General features: G+C 29.6%; 1 protein-coding gene across 1 annotated transcript in view; it reads right to left on the minus strand.

Moving 5' to 3' along the window:
• Positions 1–27,612, minus strand: part of G9a (histone-lysine N-methyltransferase G9a) — a 91,222-nt gene that overhangs the window by 13,761 nt on the left and 49,849 nt on the right. The window contains exons 8-14 of the mRNA XM_075371026.1: positions 25,872–25,939; positions 19,999–20,228; positions 17,729–17,901; positions 16,943–17,101; positions 11,133–11,336; positions 10,650–10,794; positions 8,781–8,892 (exon numbers count right to left, since the gene is read on the minus strand). Coding sequence (XP_075227141.1) covers positions 8,781–8,892; positions 10,650–10,794; positions 11,133–11,336; positions 16,943–17,101; positions 17,729–17,901; positions 19,999–20,228; positions 25,872–25,939 — 1,091 coding nt within the window. The remainder of the gene's footprint in view (positions 1–8,780; positions 8,893–10,649; positions 10,795–11,132; positions 11,337–16,942; positions 17,102–17,728; positions 17,902–19,998; positions 20,229–25,871; positions 25,940–27,612) is intronic.

The following is a 27,612-nucleotide window of genomic DNA, read 5'->3' on the forward strand; positions in this document are numbered from 1 at the left end:
GAGCATCATGATTTTTTTAAATACTTATATTATTTTGTCTTTAAAAACAATAAAGTTTTGAATATGCATAAAACTGCTTCTTTTGTAATTTTCATATCCATAATGTTTCTGAGGTAATAATTTGTAAGAAGAGAACTGTACAAATTAATACAAAATAAATATATTTTAATTCCTCATTTGAAAACATGTGTGTGTGCGTGCATATGCATGTGTGTGTACACACGCACATAAAACTTTTATACAAATCAAACTATGATTAGTTCATTGGTAAACTGGTTAACATCAAAATATTTCATGATCCAAACAAATATTAATTAACTTTTCTTACTCCTATGTCATCATTAAACAATAAATGCAAACATATGCAATGAAGAAATAATATTGTCTTATTTCAGTGATCTAGCAGAATTGGGTACTGAGCTCAGTTTCAGCCACTGTCATTTTATTACTACTTCACAGCATTCTATTTGCAAGATAAATAAATATATTTATTTCATATCTTTATTAGACCATGTTAAGGATCATTAGAATCAAAAGAACATCTTATATATCAAAAAAAGGAACTGCTTCAGTATTTGCTAATAAGGTTATAAAAAAATCACAGGAAAGCCTTAAATAGAACAGTACTACTACATACAAAATGGTTATAAAAATTGACTATAAGGAAAAGTATGGTTATAGTACAAATAACATATAATATATGGTATGACAAAAATAATAAAAAATCATATCTGTATAATTTTTTAATATCTAATAATGCATTCTCCTTTATTGTTAATCCTTTTTATTCACAATTTGGCATCAATTCAACAAGTGTAATAACATTTTTTTTATTTCTTTATCATGAAACCACACCGATATTACTACTTTAATGATGTCAATTTTTATTGTATAATTCATTTTTGAGTCATTTACTGTTGCTCAAAGATTTTCAATTAGGTTTAAGTTTGAGAAGTTGCCTAGGCATGGGAGCACTTTTATTCTTTGAAAAATTTGTCCACTTTTTTGGCAGTAAACATGGCACAAAATCTTGTTAGAACACACCACTGACTTGTAAAAATTTGTTTTGAAGTTGTGTCACAACCTTTTTCTTCAGAATTTTGACATATCCATCACTTTTCAACATATCATCTACTTTAAGTAACGAACAAAGGCCTTCAAATATGTAACAACCACAAAACACTCTTTTCTCGGGTTGTTTAATTGATCATTGAGTCGGTGATGTTTTTCATCAGATGCTTTTTTTAACGTACATAAATCTTTGCTCCTGAACATTAAAATGTGACTTGTCGGAAAAATGTTATGTTTCCAACATAACATTTATGTTATGTCGAGTTGCAATTGGTCCAATTAGCATTTACTTTGACCTACAGAAGCCTTTCTTTTTTCTTTTTGCACAATACCGGTGTTAAAAGCAGCTTTATGGCTGGCCAACAAGCTTTCTGTTCAGCTGCAAGAAGTCATTGCATGACAGTTGTCACGAGCAAATTTGTACCACTGGCTGCTAATTCTCAATTAAAGTCTACAGCAAATAATTTTGGATGAAATTTAATTTTTCTCACCGATTAATAATTTATATTTTACGGCCACATTTGCCTTTCCTTTGAGGTGAAAAGGAACCAGTTTCGTTAAACTGTTTTAAAACAGCAATCACTGTCTCTAGTCCAAAATACACTAAAAAGCTATTTGTCATCATGTCATACTGGTATGCACAAAAAGAGAAATAATTTTCGAAAGCTTTCTTGGAGTTATGTTCATTATTACACAGACAACTTAAAGCAAGGGTGTGGTCAAGCAATATAACCACAACATAAAAATAAATAAAAAAATTCCCCGTGTATGATACTGTAGTACTCTGCACTATTTAAAAATTCACCGACAGAATAAAACTGTTTCTGTACAATAAAACTCTTTAATGTTAAATAAACTGATTGGAAATGGTTGTTAATTTATTAAAAAGAAACTGAAGCACAATAAGGTAGCACCTTGAAAGGCCCAAGTAGTATGTTTTATAATGAAAAATATATAGTTTTGTTATCTGTACTGTTACAAGTTAATATTGGTTTTTTTTTTATAAATGACTAATTTTATAGCAAAGGTTGCAGATTTGTAAATGTAAACAGCTTAAAAATATAAAATTTTTTCATTTAATAAAATCAGTCAATATGAATTATACCAGCACCAAAGATCTGATAACCTAAATACTTTGCATCCTAAATACTTTCTAACGTAGATCCAAAATATAATATTGTATTTTAGATCAGAGTATACCCAGGGAAAATTATTAATGATTAAAGCTTAAGAAATGATTAACTGTTTCAAATTGAAACAATGAATTTTGATTTTGGTGCAAACAAAATCAATATGAAAATTTATTACCCTCAACATCAACAATAATTTTACTACAGGCAGTACAAATTGTTACTATTCATTAATTGGATAGTACCCACACAGTAATGATATATTTACTTCCTGGGATGTTACTTCCTACAACCAATCAATTTTGTACGAAATGCTGTTTAGTTTTATTCAGAACTCAAAGAGTATTTCATTTGTTAAGTTAGCATGTCTAAAGAAAAAACAATTAATAACTGAAACTATGGCTACAACAAATACCCAATTATCATTATTATTATTTTTTTTTGTTACTTTATATTTATTTTTATTTCAAACTTGCATTAAAAAATATTCAGCTATCTTTTCTGCAACTTATAAAAGTTCAAGTATGTATATTTTATAAAAAAAAGTCCATATTTAATTAATAACAAATGATTTAAAGCAGATGGGATAGTTTTAATTAAAAAAATTAGAGATTAAATATAAAATACATAATCAACATGAATTCAGAAGGTAGTAAACAGTATGTAAACAAGCAATCTACAAACCATCACAACAACAAGCATACAATTACAAGTAAAAGTTTTGATTTAGACCATCTGGGATTTACTGGTTACAAAAATTCTTTACAACTAAGCAACGCTATTAGAAAATCATCATCTGGGTTAATAACAGGTGAAGAATCAATACATCAAATCATGTTTACTGGTAAAATTAAAGATAAAAATATTCCTACTGGGATTATTGATATAGATGACAAATATTTTAAAATAATACAAGAACGTCTGAAGGAAAAAACAAAATACTTTTGTAAAAGTAAATACGTAATGAATTTAAAAAAATGTTTGAGGCAAAATATAGAGACAGGTTATTTACATGATGAAATAATTAAAATGAATGAACAATTTGATATTGAACTGAATAAATTACAGAACATAAAAGAGCATTTTTCTAAGCTATCCGGACAATTTGCAATGTTTCTTGATGGTGATTATAGTATATCGATGGATATCATATCGACCGAAGCTCAAGAAGATCTAAAGGCATCAAAATTAAGAGAAGTATATGAACAAAAAAACAAAGATATGTGTAAAAAAAAAGTTGAAGTTTATGAGTTAAGAGAATTGTTTGAAAAGCATGTTAACAGTACAAATTTTGTTTTAAAAACTGGGACAGGAAGATTTACTGATAATCAATCTGATTTTGAATTAATCGATGAAAGTAACTCTATAACATCAGTGGCAACTTTAGATAAAATAAAGCATAGTTTATCATCAGAAAAAATAATGAATGTAGACTTGAGTAGGAACAACCCGTGGAAAACACTACAGCTACTCAGAGACATGGAACTTAAAAATCTTAAACTCATGTTTCACACTTCTGATTTTAAAAATAAACTAGAAGATCAAGAAGCTTATGTAATGTTATTGCAAGACTTCTCAGCAAGTGAATTAAATTTAATGCAACAGAAAGTCAAGAAAATACAAAATGGACTAAAATTTGAAGAAATTCTAAAGGAAGTCTTAAAAAAAAGATTCAACGAACTAATTGTTGTTTTCAAAGATGGCATTACATCACATGAAAATATTATGATAAACAGTCTCCTTTCTGATGTTTATTCATATTTAATACACACACCAAGTGAATTCGAGTCCATGGAAAATATGTTTACTTGCTTGATTGAAGAATATGAGAGATTAATGTTACAAGTCGATGAAATACCATCAGACACCTTAAGAAAAATCTTGGTCAATGTTCATGCTACAAAAAGAAAAACACACTTGCAAGCAAAAATGGCAAAAAGAAAACTACTCTTTCTGAACAATCTCACAAAAATGACATTGAAATTACACGATTCATCCATAAAATTAAAACACAGAAAACTGATGGAAAGATCTCCAGTTCCTAAAGAACCAAAACAAAGAAAAACACTGTCAGAAGAAATAACAAAAGAGAAAATGCTATTGGATTATCTATTGACAGATATATGCCCACCTCAAAATCCAATTATTTTTTACGATGAAGAAGACTCAAATTTAACCAGAAAAAATTATGCTTTAGGGATAACAAATTAAGGTAAAATAGTAATCAATAAAAAAAATTAAATGATTTAGGATTTTCTTATAAATACTTTAAAATATAAACACATAATGGTTATTTTGAAATATGTCAAAATATTTTAAAAATAAATTTTAAAAAGTAATTCAGAACAGTTTTGCTGAATTAATTTAAGTGTTACAATCAACAATCCCTTATTCAAGATTAGAAGAAAACAGGTTTTTATTTTGATATGGAGATAGTAAATGTATTGTCTGTCATTCTATCAGTGTAGGTTTCAGCAGGTAATCAATGTACTAACCAATGTATTATCAATGTGATGATCAGTATAGTAGGTAAACTACAACTACAGGAAATATGTGACAAGCATAAAAGGAATCCGGTGATTCCAGAATTTGCATTCTTGCAAATTTGAAGAAGAAAGAAGTTCTTGTGTTTTCCAAGAACTAGAAATGTATGAGGAAAAAATGATGAAAGGCATTAAGGAAAAGGTAAAGAAATGTATTTAGAAATTGAGCAGAGCAAAGTTAAAAAAAACAGGTGAATATAACATAGAAACAAGATAAAATTCATAATTTTTTCTAACCATAAAGAATGTAAGCCACCTGACATGAGTTAAAAATTATTCCTGAAAACTGCATAGTTAACCTCAAGAATAAGGACATTTGACTAGTTCATGAGGGAATATGAGGATTAAAGTGGTTTTCCTTTGTCTTCTACAATGAACCGAATTTACTGTTGCACATATGCACACCACAAACAGAATCTCTCAATTAATATTAAGCTGCAAAACTGAGACCTTAAATTTGTCAACCACATGCTGAAAACTGGAGATTATTACGCAGAAGAAACAACTCTGATTGGTAATTCTTGAACCTCAAATGTCTATCAAATCCACAACAAATATTGAGACAGACGTTGTAAAGCAAAAAATTAATAAAACTGCTTCTGTGGGAAAATAATGCATTATAAAAGGTGCAATAAAAAAAGCTGAGAATATTTTTATAAAAATTATAAACATTAAAGTATAAACCTTATGTTCTCATATAAAATGGCAAGGAACCACCATACACAGTACTGTAATTTCATGCACAGCATAACCTAACTCTCAATACTAATTTTTACAAACTGGACTAAACAATCTCATCAGATTTTAATACAAACCATGAGTAAAAGATGTCTTCTTAGTAACAAAACATAAGTAATTTTTGACATTATTTGTCTCATGAGAGACTTGTTTCATGAAGCAGTTATACACTTTGCCAATGATAAACATTAACTTCCAAACTGATTGAAATCTAGTAAAAATTTCAGTAGGCTTGACTCTTCATCTGAGAGAAATTTTCATAATGATCACTGCAATATTATTAGGAACTTCTGACACATGGTAGGTGACTTTACCCAAAGTCACTCATGTTTAATTTAAAATTAAATTAAACTGAAGTACTGAATTCATGCAGGCTGGTGTAACTATTTTCTTTCTTCTTAACCCTTTTAGTGCCAACCTTTTTTGTGATTACCATGTACAAATTACCAAGGGTGTTTTTATATGAAATACATGTCTGGACATGAATAATCACATCTTGAGTGAACTTTAAGATATGGCTTTAAACTTTACATTAATTTATTTATTCATAATAGACCAAAAAATGCACATATTTTGTTGGACACGCAACTATTTCCAAAGAAAAGTTTATAAAAAATGAAAAATATTCTACTTATGGAAACATTAGTTTTTTACACTGTCAGCCCCTTCAGAGTAATAATAAAAAGATATTTACATGTCAACTAGTTAATTGAAAATAAAAATATTTTTTACCTATACACAACTTTTCAGTTTGATATGTATTATAAGTAAATTTTTAAAAAAATTTAAGCAATCCTAAATGAAACACTCAATTAACAGTCTGAACCGCAGAGGTATTGGAAATGTTCTAAAATTCATATGAATGCACTATTTAATTAAATTCTATTGTCCTGTTTTGCCTCTGAATAAATGATATATTGTTTTTATATAAATACTAATTAAACATTCAACCTAACAAAATATTACCATTAGAGGATTAACAAGAATGGTGTTCCAGACAAGAGGAACAAATACATTACTTTTTTTGCAAACATATCTAGTTTTTTCTTTTGCCACCAGTTTTAGTACTAATTGCACTACAGACGCTACAGTTTCTTTCACTTCTGCCTGATAGTAATTTAAGCAAACAACAATATTTCCATCTTGACCCCAATGACTTGTATATCAGCTGCCGATACCCACGCAGTTCCCTTAGTAACTAGCCATTCTCTTGACAAATCTTCAACTAATAAGACTGTGAATTCATAATGACTTGCTGCTCTGTCTGAATTTTATTTAAATAATATATAACAATTTTGAACAATTCTGGCAAAAATGTTAAAAGTAATTTTTTCCAATAGTGCAATGTCCAACATTCATTAAGAAAAAATATAAGACTTGATCAGAGGAGTTGACAGCCCCCATGAAAGAATTATAATTTACTATAATTTCACGTTTAACAGGCACTATTTCTCTATTACCTTTACACTTTCGACTGTTGTTTGCATTAGCTTTAGTAGATATCAAAAGCACCGCTTTTTTGAGATTTTTTCTCTGTATGCAACCATTAACATACTATTTTTCTGGCAATATTTCTTTGTTTGTACTTTGAGCTTTAGATGTATTCCTTTCTATTCTTTCAAATTGTGCCACTTACAGAAGTTAATTTGGAATACAAATTTTTAGTAAGATTTATAGATGAAAAGAGATATTATCAACAAAAACATAATAGCCTTTAGAAGATTACCTCCATAACTATGGTTTAGGCTAACCCATATTTTTTTTTAATTTTCCTTTCAAGCTCCTCTTGCCCCTTTATATAAAAAAAATGATTAATACAATATTTCAATATTGCATCACTCATAATCCAAGGTTTGATACCCCAGCAGCAATGAGTTTTGTTCTGCAAATACTGCAAAAAACTTGAATGGATCTTTGTCCTCACCATACTTTCATCAGTTGAAAGGTTTTGATGAGAAGTATAATAAAATTTAAACAGCTATTTAACATGGTCTACCAATGCTTGGAAGCGGGCAAATGAATCATACCCTGGCTGGTCAGGTTTAACCAGCTTACTAGTATCTAACGTATGAAAAAATTTCAGTATCAGCAGAAATTTATTTCTGCTGAACATGTTAGCAAACCAAGGCATACTCTATGAAGGAGATGTGGTAGACCAATGTCTACAAGCAATGTTTAGGACCTGGTGTTTCATCATAAGAAAATGAATGATTGAAGCCCTGATCACTACATCTACCCAATCACAGTTATCCTCTGAACCAGCAGAACAATCTGAGTTACTGTAATACTGTAGTTGTATTTTTTTTTTTGGATGTCCTCTAGACCTACATATATTTTCCAGTAACTTATTCTCATTCCTAACAGGAATTAATATGGGGTAAGAACAAACTGGTGGATCTTCATCAGTATTGTCATGAAAAGAACTATTTTCACTTTCATAATCAAGACAACTAACAAATGCATCACTCAGATATTCATCATAAACCAATAATTCATGCAACATATTACCACTTACAGGTGAACACAATCTAAATTGCCTACTCATAATATAAATAAATGTTAACATAAACATAAATGTTAAAATTAAAAGCACTAATAGTTGTTGAGTGTAATAAAAAAAAAACAACAAAATGCACAATTAAAATAAACAGACACAAATGACAGCATGACTGTAAACAAACAAGCAAGACTACGACAACTTACAGAGCTGCCAACACACAGGTTGGCCAACATGGGATTTAATTATGTTTTATTTAACTACACTGAGTATAAATGCTTTAGAAATTAAATTCATCTTTTACAGAAAATATTTTTCTTTACAAAAGATATTTGTAAAAGTTAGTTTATATTTTTAATTTAAAAAAGAGCATTTTTTGAAACATCCATTCAAACAGATGCTGGGAATTTTAGCATGATTTACAGATGTCCTTTGATCAGACATTGACACTAAAAGGGTTAATCATATTGGTAAAATGGTCTCTGAATGCAACTAACACAAACATAATTCAAAGATTAAATAGAAGTCCCAGTCTCTGGTTTCAAGCACATTTTAACCAATCTAATAAAAATTCCCTTTTCTTCAAATTTTGCTCTTAAAAACTTATAATAAAAATCTTTGAGGCTTTTAAAGTTCATAACTGTGTAGTAAGAAACATTTTATACAGATTTTTATTTTTAATATTATGTAATATTAAAAAAGATTTTAAAAAAGGGCCAGTAAACAATAGTCAAAAGAGGATGACTTGTTTTTTAAACAAGTACAAATTTAAAGGAATAATACTAGTAATAATAACAATACCTGCAAAATTAAATTCAGGCAACAGTTTACCATCATTGTCATACCAACAGCGTATACTGATTTTACCACATGTACAGCAACCAGTCGTACAATTATCTCTGCATTTGCAAAACTAGAAAATAAAAAAAAAATTAAATAATACATAAACAAAAATGATGAACACATTAAAAAAAAAAAACCTTTTGGTATGCCGCAAGCCAGAGGTAGATTTCACAGATGCTAAGTAGGGAATAAAAAAATTTCCACCTTTAAGTTAAGAAAAACTTCAAATTTACTCAGTATGACAATGGTTGCAAGTGAAAAAGTTTCACTTGTTTAGCATACGACAAGCCCCGTCTTATAATTCCAGCAACATTTTGGTCATCCCTTGCTGCAAGGTTTGGTCAGATCAAAAATTGTTTCAGACAAAAGTTTTACTTAATGTTTAGAGAACTCATTGGTTTAAAGTGGTCATTACCACTTTAAACCAATTGATACAGTACCTATAAGGGGAGGAACGATTTTTTTTTCTTCAAAACCCCATTTTTTCCACCCCCTAAGCCAATGGTTGGTGATATCAAAAAACCTTCACTTACATAAGTTTTAGACCCTTATCCAAAGAGTAGTAGGTACTTAAAACGAATTTGATATTTTACTTAATAAGAAAGTTATACCAACATTTTGTTTTTTGAAAAAGCACCCCCATTTCCACTCCCATGGTCCGATTTTGGCCATAAACAAACTCGAACAAGATTTTGGGATGAATTATTTTTAAGGATGTAATGAGTTTATTAAAATTATATAAATTTTATGATTAAAGCACTAGAATTACAAAAGTCTTACCTCGAACACTTTTATAATATGTACATGTTGCAGAAAAAATAAGTAACACAGACTTGGAGAACAAATAGCAGTCATATTATAAAAGTACAATTTACACACACTTTAACCTTTCAACTGCTGGCTACTGAATAAATAGTGAGTAGGTATATGCTAGATACTAATCAAAGTCATTGTACCCACCAGGGTCAATACTTTTTCTATGGGATAGAAAAATCATCAGATTCATAAAATATATGATAGACTGCAGTACAGTACAGTAAATATATAAACTGAAAAGATGCATATTTATAATAAAAAAGTTGTAAACACTTATATGTGTTCATAGCAAGACAAGCACCATTATTGCCAAACACATATGTGTCTACAGCCAGTCAGGCAATACTACTGCTGAACATATATATATATATATATATATATATATATATATATATATATATATATATATATATATATATATATATATATATATATGTGCACGTAGCAGTTAAAAGGTTAATGATGGTAAACAGATTGAAATGTCCACTATTCACGGCTGGCACTAATACTCGCATTCATATGTAACCGACTGTCAAATGGACATGTACATCGATGACAGTTTGACACTTGAGTAATGTTCCGCTCCACTCTCACTACTAGTGACACATCAATGTAGCAACAGCCAGTGCACAGCCACGGATGCCGCAAGCTCATTTGGTCAATTCAGAATGCTTTATTTTTTTTTTTTATTATTTTCATCATTTGATGAATATTTTATGTATATTTATGGAACCTTTTATGACATTTGTGGAACCCCAGGGTTCCGCTGAACACAGCTTGAATAGCACTGCCCTAGACTAACAAGTAGATTATATAATAGATGAATATAAAAAAACACAATTTACAAAACAAGATTCCTACACCATAAAATAAATCAATGTCTACACACACAGCAGTAGTCATGTTAATATGTTCTGTTAATGTTAATAGGTTCTGCTATAGACACTCTAATACATATAATACATTTCTAATACATATAATAAGTTATATATTAACTATAATAAACCATACCTGTAGAGAAGTAATTGTTCGATCAACATTGATATTAGATGTGAAACAATTTTCGACTACATAAGTAAAATCCTGGGGGATACCTTCATCATCCACTGCATTCACACATTGTACTGGATTAACTTCATGTCCTCTTGTAATATCACTGCATTATAACAATAAATATCCCCATTACTAACTGTATTTAGCTTTATGTTAACATAAAAAGTAGCTTATATTTTGTTTTTATCTCTCAAATTATGATACAGTAACAAAAGGAAATATACAGTTTTTTTTAAATATGCCAATAAATAAGTAGGGCTTTCTAAGGTATGGAATAAAATAAGAAGAAAGTATTAACAGGGATACCTTCAACATGTGAGTTACCAAATGCCAACGTCTTCAATACAAATATCTAACCAAAATCTTAAATACAGCTGTCTGAATCAAACAAGGATACAGATCATGATATATTAAAAATTAAATATAATAAAACATACTTACTTTATTAATATACGTGATATTCGCTTTGATTTATTAAAAGTTTTAATTTCAAGATTCAGTTTGATGACATTATAAGTAGGGCAATCCTGAAGAAGACAACATTCAGCAGGAGTAAAGCCGGCTCGATTACGGAGGTCAACACGAGCCCCTCTAGATAAAAGCAATACTGTACACGAGTATGCATTCTGACGAGCTGCTATGTGTCTATAGTAACACACAAAGATATATAATATTTATTCAGTTTTTTTTAATAAAAATACATTTAGTTTTATTATTATTTTGTTTTACCTGATTCATCTGTTTTTTTGTTTTTTTGACAAAAATAATTTCATTTAAAAAATGAACCATTTTGACTGAAAAAAGATAGGTATTTGGGGAAATAAACTATGCCCCAATTCAAAGAGTAAAATACATCATAAAATAAATGAATGTAAATGTAGAAAACAACACTAGTATGAAATAAAATTTGGAAACACTTATTTCTACCTCTTTATTTACCTCACCTTTCAGGGTTTTCACTGTTAACTAGTAAATATGGTAGTATACAAAATTACACAGTCCATAGCTGGTATAAAACTCACAACTACTGATAGTATGGTATTATTTAGTACTATACTGAACCAGAAAGAAGTGCATTGGTGATCTACTTATAGCATACTTAATCATCCATAATCTGACAACATATCTCCAAACATGAAAGTTATGTAATAAGTTGTTAAAACACAAGAGAAAAGTCAGTGTACTGTATGCTCATGACAACTTGCTCATGTAGTATCAAAAGCTTTGTTTCTACTTTTTTAAAGTGACTTTAAATTGTAAGAATGATAAAAAATCAAAATTATTTGTTTAATTGTTTTTACAATAATAAAAAGAATTTTGGTTTGTTTAAAAATTTAACATTTCACTCTCATGGTCTGTTTTGTTTTAAATGAAAGTAAAATTGTTTTTTAGCTGACTTTACTTATATACATTTTCTCAGGATTAGATTCTCTAAAAAGTCAATTCCCTGTTGTATTTGTTTATTGGTAATACAACAAAATAAATGAATGACAAACATAAGAAAGAATATTTTGAATACAGTTTTTGGGATTAAAAATGTTTTCAGAAATCACAGGAAATACTGTTACGGAAACAACTTTTATTTTCAATGAATCAAATCATATTAAACCACCAACTTTTCCCCATAATTTATGTCCCAAGAACTTTCAATATAGTCTTTCTTTCTTTCTTACTAAAGCTAAAACAACATGAAAGAAATGGCTTTTTGTTAGCCATAACTCAAAAACAGACCTATCATCAGCATTTGCAGATACATCAGTAAAATATACCTCAAAATAACCTCTGTTTCTTCACAGTATACATGTTTAAGGTATATATAGGGTAAAATAATTAAGAAGCAATTCATAAAAAGAAACTTAAAAATAATAAGGCCGATGTTAGTGGTACTGATTAAAAATCAAGAGATATGCTGAAGGTGGCACTTAGAAAAGAAATGCAGTGAGTTACACAGAAATTTATCAGCTGTTTGGAAGAACCCATACCACAGAAATGGATGAGTAAAAACAAAGTTATGCATAAAGTAAAAAAAAAAGGGTTGTCATATGGCAATGGAATGCCTTCAAAGTACAAATAGCTAATGTAAAAGATATTACTTACATACTTTTCTCACATAAAAGACATGGACTCTGAATAGCAGAACTGTTAAAGTAATACTTTGTATTGCAAACAAGAGAAAACATTTTTGGGGAGGAAACTGGAAGGGATAGAACATTACATGTAAAGTCAGAGAAAATGTTTACTGTAGTTTACTGGAAGTAATTAAAACAAATCCAAGGTAGTTTGGACACCTACATCAAATGGGAAAGGAACAAACATCTAGAAAATGTTAGGAAATTAAAAAGACTGGAATTAGGACAAGAATGCAGCAACAGAAAGTGGTTGTATTTAATAAAGGAGAAAGTGGTACAAGCTGTGACGTACAAATAGTGTTTAAGAAGTAATTTCTCAGAGATATATGGAGACAAATATTTTGTTGAACTGTTTGTTGTTGTCTGTTTCTCAGATAAACAGCTGAGAAGAATATATATGTGTACTATTATGCACAGATTAATTTCAACTAACTCAAATTCCAAAGGTAACTTTTTCAGGCCATAATTTATTTAGTATTTTTATTAGTCTTCATAAAATGATAGATGAAAAAATGACAGTTTTTTTATTTATACTCATTACTTAAAACCTTTATCCCTTATGACAGTCAGTTCTGAAGTGAATCAGTTATTTACAAACATATTAAACACCTATTTCATTCCAACTAAGTACTTGATCTATAAGATGTGCCCCTCCAAAGCCAAATAACTAAGTTGGATAACTAAAGACCAGCAGGAAACTGGGCTGGTGAGCTGATTTGTAATGGAAGCTTACAGCTGATGATCTTATACCAACTGGGAAATAGTGATTCTAATAAAATAGATACAATGAAGCGAGTTCATGAGGACATGATTGATAACCATTATAAAAGCAAGATATCTAGACATCCAACTCAGAGCAAAGTTCCAACAAGTTCACAGGCAAAGAGTTGGCAGTCCCATCACCAATCTTAAACAATATTTAAGAATATTCTTAAGTACATTCTGTGTACTTATTTTACAAAGTCTTTACCAATTACCCATTGCAACACTAACATAGCCAGGGGAATCTATATGACTGGCAAATCTCATAAAACCACAGATGAGAACAGAATTTTGGCAAAAAACTTATTGTCAACCAATCACATCATGATTAACAACAAATTACTTAATTTTATACAGTTGTTCATTTCTATTATTATTAAAATAGTAGTTGTGCTATGGTTACTTTTTATCAGATGGTCTGCCAAGGGGATAGATGTCTTTGAACTTTTGTTTCTATATTTCCTTAAATGATCCAAAAGTCATTTATAAAGAGATAAATTGTTTTTTCATATTTAAAAAAAATTAATTATGTATTTTATTCTATAAAGACTAGTGATGCCAGCATGGAATGTTTTATGAAAACGCTTACATGTGCTGCCATACCGTTTACAACAGTTACAGGGTTTGAAGTCTACCAATTACACTATGCATGCTTACTTCACAATTGAAATGTTAAAGCCCAAAGATGACAACTTTCTTAATGATACTGTGTTTAGTGATCAGTCAATTTTCATCTTAGCGGAAAAGTTAACACACACAATGTCCATATTTGGAGCTCAGAAAATCAACATGAACTCTTAAAATGCAAAAGGGACTCCCCAAAATTTAAATGTTCTTTGTCCCAACGAAAAGTTTACAAAACATTCTTTGTTGCTGAAGATACAAGACTCAACTGACAAATTTTACACATACATGTGTAGCATGGGAATGAAAAGATATATTGGAATGAAATAAAAAATGAATAAAAGTATAATAGCTTAACTACAAAATGCAGAATTTATTTTTCAATATAATCCCCGTTTAAACTGATACCCTTTTCCCAGTGTGTGACAAGTTCTTGCATTCCGTCACTGAAAAATTCTGGCAGTCTTTCTCAGATCCAAGTGGCCACAGCTTCCTTAGCACAGGTAATGATTACCTTTGAGATCCCTTTTCAGATGAGGGAAGAAATGGAAGTCACATGGAGCCAAGAACGATGAGTATGGCAGATGCAGAATAGACTAAAACTTCAGCTTGCATGGGTAACCCGATTGCTCAACAATATGGCTTACTCGTTCTTTAGATATGCCTAACTGAATAGCAATGCATTGCTGGGTGATTTGCCAGTTACTTTGAAACAAATTGTCCACCTCCTATCAATGGTTTTTGTCTGTCACAGAAACTGGTTGTCTGCTGTGAGGTGCGTCCTCAATTATCGCTTTACCAGCTTCACATCATGAAATTTCAACAACTACCTATTCAAAGTACTCCTGTCAAAAGTTTCACTACCGTAAACCTTTTTTAAATGATGAAAAATATTTGTAAATTCACATACTCTGCTGTTAAAAATTCTATCTCTGCTCACTATTTTAACCATGTTGACATATTGCTCATTACTTGACTCCATTTTAACTACTACTGAAAACAAACCGGTAAACAAATTTCAACGCCTTTATCGCAGGTTTGTAGAGGGGAACTTTAGCTATCATGTGCTGCCACGTCCAACTCGATAGTACCTTTTATCTCCGTGTAGCACACTAGTATGCAAAATTTATCAGTTGAGTCTCGTAGATGTTGCTTATTTGGATGTGCTGTGTACATAGCTCTTTCCTCAACTGCAAGATAAACCAGTGAATTTTATTTGGCAACAAGACAGTGCACTTCCTTACTAGCATAACTCTACACAGGATCAGTAGAATGATGTTTTCCTCAACCACTGGATTGATTGGCATGGATCTAAAGATAGAACTTGTTTCTAGTAGCCTCCAAGGTCACCTGATCTGATCCCATAGGAATTTTCCCTTTGAGATTTTATAAAGGATCTTGTCTACATGTCTCCATTACCTACTGATCTACCTGATTTGAGGCACAAGAATGGAGCAGCTGTCACTTCCATTACTCCAGATGTGCTGGTTAAATTACGAGATGAACTTTCCTATCAGTTAAATATGTGCCATTTGACAGAAGGTGCTGACATTGAAAATTTGTAAGGAAAAACTTTAAGTTACTCTTTTTTTTTTATCTATGGTTCTTTACTGTAAGTCAAAGCTAAGAGATATTAAATAGCTTTAAAACCTTGATATTCTTTTTTGTTCATTCTTTATAATACTTCTTTATTATTATTTTAATTTTTTTCATAGACAAAACATAAAAATAATCGCTTTGTAAGAAAAAATCAGTACACAAGAATAACATTAGTAACAAAAAAGAGGGGAAAAAACAAAATGCAAAACAAATTTTTTTTCTGTCAACTGAGCTGCTGTAAAGAATGTACCCAAGAAATAAATAAAAAAATAATCTTGAAAAAACAATAAAAATGTAGACAAATTATAGTATATTAGTGAAAATAAAATTGACACAACCTACAAAAAATGATTAATGATGAAACCGTAATGCTTTTAATGCAAGTAATGCTTAAAAATGAAAATGTGTTCAAATATCAAAAAAATATTTTACTTGATAATGCAACCGACTGAACTTGAGTAATATATATATATATGAATTTAAATCAACAAAGTAATATTGTTTCTGTGAAATGAAATCTTATGACCACATTTTAAATAAATTGAGGGAAACATAATAAACTGAAGAATTATGTTGAATTACACAAAATCAGTTCTGTTGTCTGGTTTTCTAGATATTTTTATTTTTTTAAGAGTAAGTGACTTCTTTGTAGAAAGATTGTACATTCATAAATATAAACATAAGATAGCATTAATATACTTAATTTCCTAAATATTGGTCTATTAATATTTAAGATGCCAAACACTAATCTGACAGCCCACTTTTGATATTTCAAAAAACACATTCTCAATTTTTGAGAGCCTCAAAACGGGCTTTTCAATGTTCACTTATCCCAATACCTTTTAAGTAAAGGGTATATGTGAGAATTTTTTTGATAGGTTACCCTACCTGATGCAAACCTACCAGAGAATCTTAATAGCAAATGATATAAATAATAAAAGGTCAGTTACTATTCATACCTGAAAATTTTTTTCTACAATAAAATTTACATGTTAACTAATATAATCACATATTCTTCAAGGCTAATTCTTCTTATTTGTATAATTAAAATAAGTAGTATTTTAAACAGCCAAAATAAAATAAGCAGCATAATAAAATTAAATACAGTAGCAGCAAATGATGAAAAAACTTTCTTACAATGCGGTGTCACCATGTGCATTTGTCGAATTAATCTCAGAACCAAAATTTAATAAAGCTTCAGATATTTCAATACTACCAGCAAGTGCAGCCCAATGCAGAGCAATATTTTGCTCAGCATCTCTTACTAGGGGATCTGCTCTCTTATTTAAAAGAAACCTATAACAAAACAAAATATGAAAATAAGACATTTTGTTGAAAAAACTCCCTCACTGAGAGTAAAATACAAATTTTTATCTTAGGCTTACCAAGGAAAATGAGGAGCAGATTAGTTTCACATTCCTTCTTCCACTGAGCTGAAAGTACAGAATAATGCATATCATTAAACCAAACCCACTGAAATGCAGGTTCTAATTAGCTCTACAAATAACACCTTCACTCAATTCATTACAGAGATTGGCTATACATTGAATATCATTACTCTCAGAGAGGGTAACTTTGTCTGGTACTTCTTGTACTAAAGGTGCATATCAACCGTAGAAGAAGATTGGAGGTAGATGGAGTAAATTGGGAAAGGAACATGACATTAGGCAATATCTACTGGGTTAAAAAAGTAAATCTCATCAGTATTACTTAGACATTACATAACCACTGACACTCCACCATTTTACACCTAGAGTCCGGCTATTGACCAATCAAGTTTTATGTGTAAAAACTTTAAATTAAATTTGAACTCTCAAGTTACCAGCGTTTTGTTTTTAGGCCACAATAATTTAAATAGCAGTAGCAAGGAATTTACAGTACTCGATACATCTCAACAAAAACACAAAAATTAATGAGCCCTACCTGACAACATCAGTATGACAATGTTCAGCAGCCCAAACTAACGGTGTCCATCTACCGTCATCAACAGTATCAATAAAGAATCTTGGCACATTTAAATTTGATAATAGATAATGACATGCTTCAAGATTACCAGTTTTAGCAGCCAAATGAAGAGCTGTCATACCATCACCACCCTATAAAGCAACAAATCATAATATTTTTAAAATGTTATAAAATAACAGTACAATCATATATATAATAAACACACACATAATTTAAAAATATTAATACATGAACCATTTCATGTACAACAATAAAGCAGAACTTACCATCTGAGAAAGGGTTTCTAGTTCTCAGATTATCTTTAGTAATTTTGTTTTTTTTCTTTTTGAGTCATAATTTTTTTTCTTGTAACATTCTTATAAGAAATTAAGGTAGTCATGATTTGTTTTAATATTACTATTACTACTACCATAAATCCAGGTGACTGTATTTAGTTTTAAAAAGATTAAAAAATTTACACCTGATTATAGACTAAGTAGCAAATTATTTTTGTTTTCAGTCTTATAATTTTAGTCTATAATAAATCTGGCTAATTTTCATATAAAAACCCTCTTCTAAATCACTTGTCACCGCAAAACTCAGATCCTGTTCAGTAGTTCCATCTTGTCAATCAAGACCCATACCTACCCAAAGTTCCATTAACAAATAAATGGAATAGTAAATGTTGAAAAAAATAAAAGGACAATTATTAGAAAGTGTTGTATTATAAAAGCTCATAATTAAACACAAGTTTCCTTTTGGCTCACAAAAAATAAAAAATAGCAATGATGATCAGTAATAGAGGGGTTTTTTAAAAATACAGTCAGCTTTTTAATATTGAATTGGTAATGAAACTTTATATAAATGTCAGTGTCAATGCAAACCTACTGGTTTACTGATTTTCTTTGTATAATAAATTTAGGAGTTATCACTTGCATTAAAATATTACTACACTTTATATTGCTAAAGTCACATTGCAAGAATTCCTTCAATAATCTCTGTTAAAACTGATTTATTCTAAATTTATTAACTAAAAAAAAGGATGGTGCTTGGGTTTGTTTGCTGTATATGCTCACGTTTTTATTTTAGCTGCTACTGGTGCAGAGTGGACCAATGGTGGTGCACCGGATGGCTGAGCCCAGCACACAAATGATTCATACTTCTCGAACAATTTATTCATTTAAACGATTTATACTTCTTGATACAAACAATTTATCTAAAATTATATTTGCAATTTGGAAAATAACAAATTAATATCTAAAATTATTTTGCTTTCTAAAATAGGAAAACATTGGGGTTAGAGTTGTGATAAAACTCAAGAAATAACTAAAAATATTCAGGATTTTGAAACTTTTCAATGTAAAAGTTTTTGTTGGTGTTAGTATGCTAAACTCATGAGATTATTTAGTAACAACTGGCAAAAACATTTAACAAAATCATGTGTAATGAAACATAAACCGTGTAATATTTTCACAGCAAGCCATAGGCCTAATTTTTTCCTTGTAATTAATTAATAGCAACAGCAGGCTTTAGATAAATATCACCTTAGATATAAGTTAACAATTGATTCTTAAATGAATTTAGTTGTATATAAACAAAAAATATGTCTAACATAATAATTCAACTTTCTCAGCATATGCACTGAATAGTTGTATGACAATGTTGGATTACAGCATTTCCTCTGTTCTACTCAACATTTGCTGCTAGCATTATTAATATCTACTTCAAACTGATTATTCCTAGAAATTTGCCTCTTTAGTGATCTGTGAAATTTAAAACACAACAATTTCAGATTAGTATGGAGGCCAGCTAATCAAAGACTGATAATGGAGGTTTTATTGTACTTCCTAATTCATTACATTCTTAATGTGCAATATAATCTAATGTTACTCAGCATGATTTTTTCTTTTTTATTATATTCATTCCATTTAAAAGTTTTTTTTAAGTACTAGCTAATTTTATTTATACTTTATTTATTATTTTATAAACTACTATTTAAAATACTATTTATGTTATTTTATTTTAAAATGTTTGTTCTCTACGTAATTGAAAGCTCCACATAACATATTACACACATTATTAAGCTGTTATTTTATGCTGATTTCGATGGAATGATTGTTTACTGATTATAAATATATTGTATACACTTGTATTTAGCCTGCTGTTTGTACGCTTCAGTAAAAATAATTAATAATATAATGTAATAAAATAATTTCAATAAAAATATGAAAAAGATACAAGATACGTACTTTAAAAGTGACATCAGCTCCAACTTTAATCAGATATTTGACAATATCATTATGTTTATTCAGAACAGATATCATAAGTGGTGTGTTCTGCTCTTTATCAAGTATATCAATATCAGATCCAGCCTGTATAAGTAAATGAACAACAGTAATATGACCACCATAACAAGCAGCATGCAGTGATGTACCCATAACCCATTCACGAAATTGGTGATTGGGATTCAATCCAGAAGCTATAAGATAAAAAGAAAAGTTTATAAAACACTAAAGCTAAATAGCATTGATTTTTTCAGATGGTTAATACTCTCCAAAATCTTCTATACTCAGTATCTTTATAACTTGCTGGGTAACTTTGCTGTTATTGGGTTGTCAAAAAAAAAGAATCATTAAAAGAATGTAATCACACCATTAGAATCATCAATTATTTTTGAGTAAAATGTACAAAACAACATGTAAGTGTTGTTTTCTAATAAAACTGTTAAAACAACTGTTTTAGAAACACTGTTAAACTGTTAACAGGAGATTAAAACTTGGATTAAGGAAAAAACTGATATTAAGGAGATTTTTTGAAAATTAAAATTTGGACAGCTATAAAAAAATAATACACAATAAAAATTTTATATTCTAGTATGTTGTTCACCTAGCCCAAAAAATAAACTGAACAACATATTAGAATATAAAAATTTTATCACAATCACTTATATTTTTATAGTAGTCCAAATTTTAGTTTTCTGAAACCTCAAGATGAAACAATTTTTTTTTTAATATTTTCATGCTAATTAAAGGAAAATGGAAAACAATACACAAGTATTATTTTCCTCATTTTATATACAGAAGTTTGAAGGCTCTAAAGGTGTAATTGCATTTTTTCTGCAACTTGTTTTGACAATCCAATCAGACATGCACTGTTAAATTTTGAAGTATAATTAATAAACAACAAAAATGAAAAAAGATAGATGTTTCCAATAAAATAAAGTACAGACAAATATTAAAATTAGCACTTAAATAATGCCAACTGATGTTTTCTAATCCACGTAAAATTTAACAAAATGTAACTATTCATGACTAGATGCTCCAATGTTAACAAAAATGTATTAAATGATATATCTCAAATGCACAAGAACATTAGATACAAAGATATCTAAAAAAAAAAACCAAATGGTGGTTGATAATCAACATTATTTTTCTATACTGAAAACAATAAATTTATTTATTTGTACAATAAAATTTACAATCAGAAATATAAATAAACAAAAAAAATCATAACTTGAAAATTTGAATACTTTTCTATAATAATAAATTTTGTTAACAGTCAACTGATGGCTGAGATTTTTTAAAAAAGATCAGCTTTAGCTAAGGTTATTTAAGAGTTGTCAGTTATAATAGTTTATATCAAATGTTTACTATGTAATAAAAAATACTTTTCTCTTTTGATACAAGTCTCATGAGGTGTGCAACCTAAAACATAGTTAATATTATTCAATGTTCATTCAATCATTCTTCCTGAAAAATTTGTTATACCATACCCCACTAAACACAGTTTCCGTTTGTTTCTACTCTGCCTTACCCTGGGCCACCTTTGGCGATGTAATTCCTACACAAATTCTTCTCATTTCCTCCTCCCAATTCATTCTCAGATAACCATATCCTTTCATCCAATAACAGGGATACCATTCCATCACCCACCTAGTCCATCTACTCTTTCCTCTCATTACACTTCCATTCCATTCCCATTTTTCCTTATTGACCCTTAAAATTATACCCAGCAATCCAGTTTGTTTCCTAATTCATGTAGTTATTACAAACACATAGTTCTCCATAATTCTAACTGTTGTTTTTAGTTTTTTGTGTTTCCTATGATCTATGAAGAATCCTTTGCAGATGTAAATAGAAATAGGTAACATTCCCCTATTACTTCATTTTCAGTTTGATGTCCATGTTTGACCTAAAAAATTGTTTTTCATCGATTTCCTCCAACTTAGGAAAGATCTCTTCATAGTTTCTTGATGCTGATCCTTAATGCTTATGTTGTGCCCAAAATAGCTGATTCCCTCCACCCTTTTACTATGAAGTTATCCAAATCGAAATTTCCTGGGATGCAGTTTAGCAAGAACTGACATTAGTCCTGATTTATAGCTAGTCCAACTGCTTCATTTTTCTAATTAGCTTCCTCAGTTAGTCTAACTCTACAGAAACCAGTGTAAAATTATCCATAAAGTCCAGATCATTAAGCCAATATTCATTCATCTCTTCCTGATATTCATCATTCTCCACTGAAAATTCTCTGTAAAATCAGATAAATATTTCAAGTCCACACTTCCTTTCTTACTTTTATTTCTTTTTTGATTTTGTTTTTTTAATATATGTCAAATCTCACTTAAAAGAACATTGTACATCCACTGACCATTTACATAACATAAACCTATCAAAGAAAGTATCCTCCCACCCAAAAAAGGAAATTCATTTTCATCACCATCTACCCTTCCATTTAATGTTATATTAAAGGAATTTGAATTATTTTCCCCTTTATTGTTTTTATCCACATCTTTAGAAACCCTATTCTTTTTAAATCTGTAACTAAAATTAATTTCAATCTAGTATTTCTCTTAGATCAGCTTATTTACCAATTAAATCCCCCAGCAACGCTAGTCACACAAACCAGATATTGCAGAAAACCCTCAATGTATAATAATAATTTTCCCAATCATTTTCTGATCACCAACTCAAAAATATTGGTTCAATGACATAATTTCCCTTTTTACAAACCATCTTTGTAAAAATTACACCCATAACTTCATCAAATTACATTATACTACATTTCTGTTAAAACCCAAAAGAAATTTGGCTCTTCTGTAAATTGACAATCATTATTTAGTCAGTTCCTATTTAACATTATATTTAAAAAAATAATTACCTCATTTATCTACATACATTTTTTTGATAAATGTTTAGAAATGTTGTCATACAACTTGATAACACTCAAAACATTAATTTTTTTTTATTTTATACATGATGGCAACATTATACAACAAAATCTTATGATAATTATTAGCAATTACATTAAGACCCAGACAACCTTATCCTATTTATCTGAATTATTTGATTCCACATTAGGTATATTTGTATGAATATTTTCAACATCATTTCCAGAAATTTCAGATAATTTAACTACAACAATATTTTTAAACAACTTCGTATCAACTATTGGTGTAAATGAGTGCTTACCTTCAAATATGTAGCCCCCCAATCACAGTAATGTTTTTATTTATTTATTTCTCCCAAGCTTACTTAATTCTTTATTAATATAAAGTTATCACCTAGGGGAGCTAAACGGCACCTGCAATTCTTTGTTCTCTATGAACCTTAATTTAGGAGATGCTGTTAATAAAATACAATTTTAATGATTGGTAAGGTTGGTAACAATGGATAAAACCATTATTATTTTGAATACGCCAGATAGTGTGATTGTATTTAATTTTGGTGAGTTCATATTGTACTCAGATTATAATGGAAAATCCATCAAGGTAAGGAATGAAATTTCTTATAATTTTTTTTCTGGTTAGTGACCTTGGTTAGTGATCCTAAAAATCATAAGACATTTTAGTTTTTCAATAATCCTTTTAATTCATTACTCCTCTGATATTGTCGGACAATATTCTCCCTAAGTCGGAGTTGATCATCATTTCGTTTATTTGTTTTTTGTTGCCGATCATTTAATCGCTCTTTGGTTTGATATAATTCTTCTGATCTTAATTTTTTGTACAAGTTCTCCGGTTTTCAAATTTTCTCCCTCTTTATATTTATCATCCTCTCCTAATCTTTTTATTCTTTCTTAGGTCTAATTGTTTTCTTTCTCTTATATTCATCATCTTCTCTTAATCTTTTTATTCTTGCATTATTTGCAACATTTTCTTCCTTTTTTCATTTTCCTTTAACTTCTTTTTTTTTAAATTTAAACATCGATTTATTAATAACTTGTTAACCTCTGACTGTAAAAAAAATTTACAGTGAATAATTCAATAAAAAAAAAAAAAAAAATTAAATATCCGAAGTTATTAGTGAAATAACATTTTATGTGCGATAATAAATCATATATAAGCGAGACTTTATTTTTAAAAAAAAATTATTTATTGAAAAATAAAAGGCAAATATAATTTACTTTTCTACATAGTTTCCTCCTTTAGAAATACATTTATTCCAACGAGAAGGAAGGTTTTTTATCGCAGCATCGTAGAATAAAGCTGGTTTCGTCAGGAACCAATTGCACACAAATCCTTACATGCCCTCGTCATCTTCAAATCATTGTCCTCCTAGATCTTCTTTAAGCAGCCCAAAAAAAACAAATGAAAATCGCAGGGCAATAGGTCTGGACTGTAGGGAGGATGATCAAGTTGAGTCCGTACATTTCTTTTAGTTTCGAGACCATTAGAGCTGCAGTATGGGGCCTGGCATTGTCGTGGAGGAGAATAGCCTCTCAAATCGGTTGGTCTCATCTTTTGCGGCTATGTGCAGCCCTCACCTCGTTCAACAGCTCACAGTAGTAAACAACACTAACTGTGCGTCACTCATGCAAAAAATCAATGAGCAAAATGCCTCGCCGGTCAAAACAAACGGTTGAAAGAACCTTGCCCGCTGACAGTTCAGTCTTGGCTTTCACTGGGGCTGCCTCTCCTTTCCTCCACCATTCCATACTGGCTTGTTTCGACTGTGGAGTGTAGTGGTGGACCCATGTTTTGTTGCAGGTCAACTCAAAAATGCATCACCTTCTTTTGCAAACCTTGCTGTAAGCCTCTGACAGACCTCCAAATGTCTCAACTTCAGATCTGTAGTCAAAAGGCGAGGGATCCAATTGGTACACACTTTATGGAACTGTAAGTTGTTTGTGATGATCAGTTGACAACTCCCATAACTTATTCTGACCAGTTCTGGAATTTTGGATACTCTCATCTGTCAATCATCTTCAAGAATGTCTTGAACCATACAAATGTTTTCGTCTGTAATGCTGATCCGAGGACAGCGATCATGTTCCTGATTTTCCAGTCATTCTCATACTTCCTTGAACTCTTTATGCCAGCCAAACACATGTGTCTTTGACAATGTTTAATCCCTGTGCAGTCAATCTTAAGAAAATATCCATCATTTGAACTCCTTCACGTGCAAAAAATTTTGTAATTATGTGTTGTGCAGTGGAGGGTTACACCTGTTGCTTCGACATTATCAGCACTACTTACTGACAAATTGATTGGGGGTGTGGAATGGCCGGCCTCTTCCCACTCCTAATGACCCCCCACCCAAGCATACTAGAAGCGCACGCCCAGTGCGAACAACTGTAAATGCTCAGGAACAAAAATCCTGTTTATATTTGACTTTCCTTCATACTTTTTAAAAATATGTATGTAATTTAATAGGTGTACAAGGAATTCATGTGATGTCCACATCAGATTTTTTCCCTATGTCTTAAGCCATTAATGGTCAAGAAAAAACCTGCCATCAAAATAATTGAATTCTTTTTATTTATAATTAATAAATAAACTATTATTTACACATAATCATTTACTTCTAGTAATTATTTATTCTTTCTGTAGATGATTTGACATAATTATTATTATTATTATAATTTGAGTTGTACATCCAAGTATCTTACTCCACAAGCAGAATAACAACCAAAAAAATTTCTAATTTTCCGAAAACTGTTTTAGAGAAAAGTACTTCAAAATTTTATAAAAATTAAATTGCCATAATTGTTTGCATGAGTTTCATTAAAAAAAGATAAGCCTCTTAAGAGTGATGTCTGAATAGAAAGGCAGACAGAGTTACCTTCATTTTATACGCAAAGATTAAATTAGGTAAAGCCATAATGAAGATAATGTAATTACCTAACATATAAATTAATTTCTCAGCATCACCACTCTTAGCTGCCTGATACATATTTCTTAGTGTATACCTAAAACATAAAATAAATCAAATATTATAAACTATAAAAAACAGATACTCTTATCAAAATGCCAATTCTACAGAAGTAAAACAACAGCTGTAAAATGTACCTACAAAAGAAGAAAAGACGAAAAACAAGCAATAAATACATTTATAAATGAGGAGTTCTACAAATCCAAACTCTTTACAAATTAAAAAAAAAAAATGTTCATAATCTACAAATTAAAATTATACTACAAGTTACAATGTCAACTTTTTTTTTATTTTTGCATTCACACAACATATTTATTAAAGTCTACAACATCCAAAATTGATATTAAGATATAACCACAGAAACCATTTGCTACTTTAGTTGCAATTATTCTTTAGTCTTAAAAAAAAACAATTTAGTCACAACTTCGATAAGTGATCTGGGACTACTGACAAAATGATCCTTTTTAATTTGTTCTGCAACTACTTTCAAGGATTCCTTCATATTGAAAAAAAATGACAAAAATCATAGAAATTGACACCAACTCATAATTCTTCTTCACCAATTTCCACTTGAAAAATTTGCTAAGGGTAGATACAGTATTTTAAACAATTTTTTTTTTATAGAATTATGTTCACAAACTTCTAATGCAAGTACAAAAACCACTTCACTACTGACTAATTTTAATTAATGAAAAAATGTTTAATAAACTCATCTGCTTAGTTTGAAGAATGAAGCTCAATATGTATTTACATGAGCCCTCTCTTACTTTGATCAGTATCATCCACCACATCTGATTGGTTGAACCCAATTCGCAATAATTTTTAAATACATTATTACAGTTTAAGGTAGGTTTAATATTATATACGCCAAACAGATAATATACTAGATTGCTCAGTTGTATTAAAGCCTTATAATGGATCCTACATTATGCAAGTTAATAAATCCCTTAAATATTAAAATTTCTAATAGATTTAAAAAAATACTTCATAAAATAATTTTGGCTAACCTGTTTTATTACAATACATGTTAGTCGGTGTCCTCATATGTTTTACTGTTTGCTTACAACTGCTTGTAAAACACAAAACAAAAAATTCACATTGTTTATTTTATAAAATGTATCCATCAAAATGCATTTCATCTAAAAAAAAGTATTGAAAATAATTTATTAGACACCAAAGGCGATCTTTTCGATATGAGTTAATTAATGTAAGAATGATTTAAAATTAATGTCCTAAGTGGTGATTTTTTTAAAATTTTTTCAGTAGTTATAAAATATTTCAAATTATTTTTCTCGTTATCATTATTAAAATGTATATTTAATTTATTAAAGGAAATAGCAATATTTGAGAAATTAGTAAGCCAATGGATTAGGTTAATATCTAGCACAAGCTGACAAATTCATACTATCTTTTTTAAAGAGATATATATATATATATATATATATATATATATATACTAGTAAATTATAAATATCATATAATTATAAATATTATTATATCTTAGTAAATTCCATCATCCTAGTAATATAAGCAGAGTACAATTTTCTTGGAACTAATTTTTTCACTTGCTATATTTTTTATTATTTTTCAGCCAAAAGAAAAACTACTCCAATATAGGAACAGTTATTAATGAAAAATATTAAACTTCATAAAAAAATATCTGCTGTTGACTTGAACTGGAATTAGCAACCAGTGCAACAGATTTTCATG

This window comes from Lycorma delicatula, chromosome 7, assembly GCF_047948215.1.
Source record: "Lycorma delicatula isolate Av1 chromosome 7, ASM4794821v1, whole genome shotgun sequence".
NCBI lineage: Eukaryota > Metazoa > Arthropoda > Insecta > Hemiptera > Fulgoridae > Lycorma > Lycorma delicatula.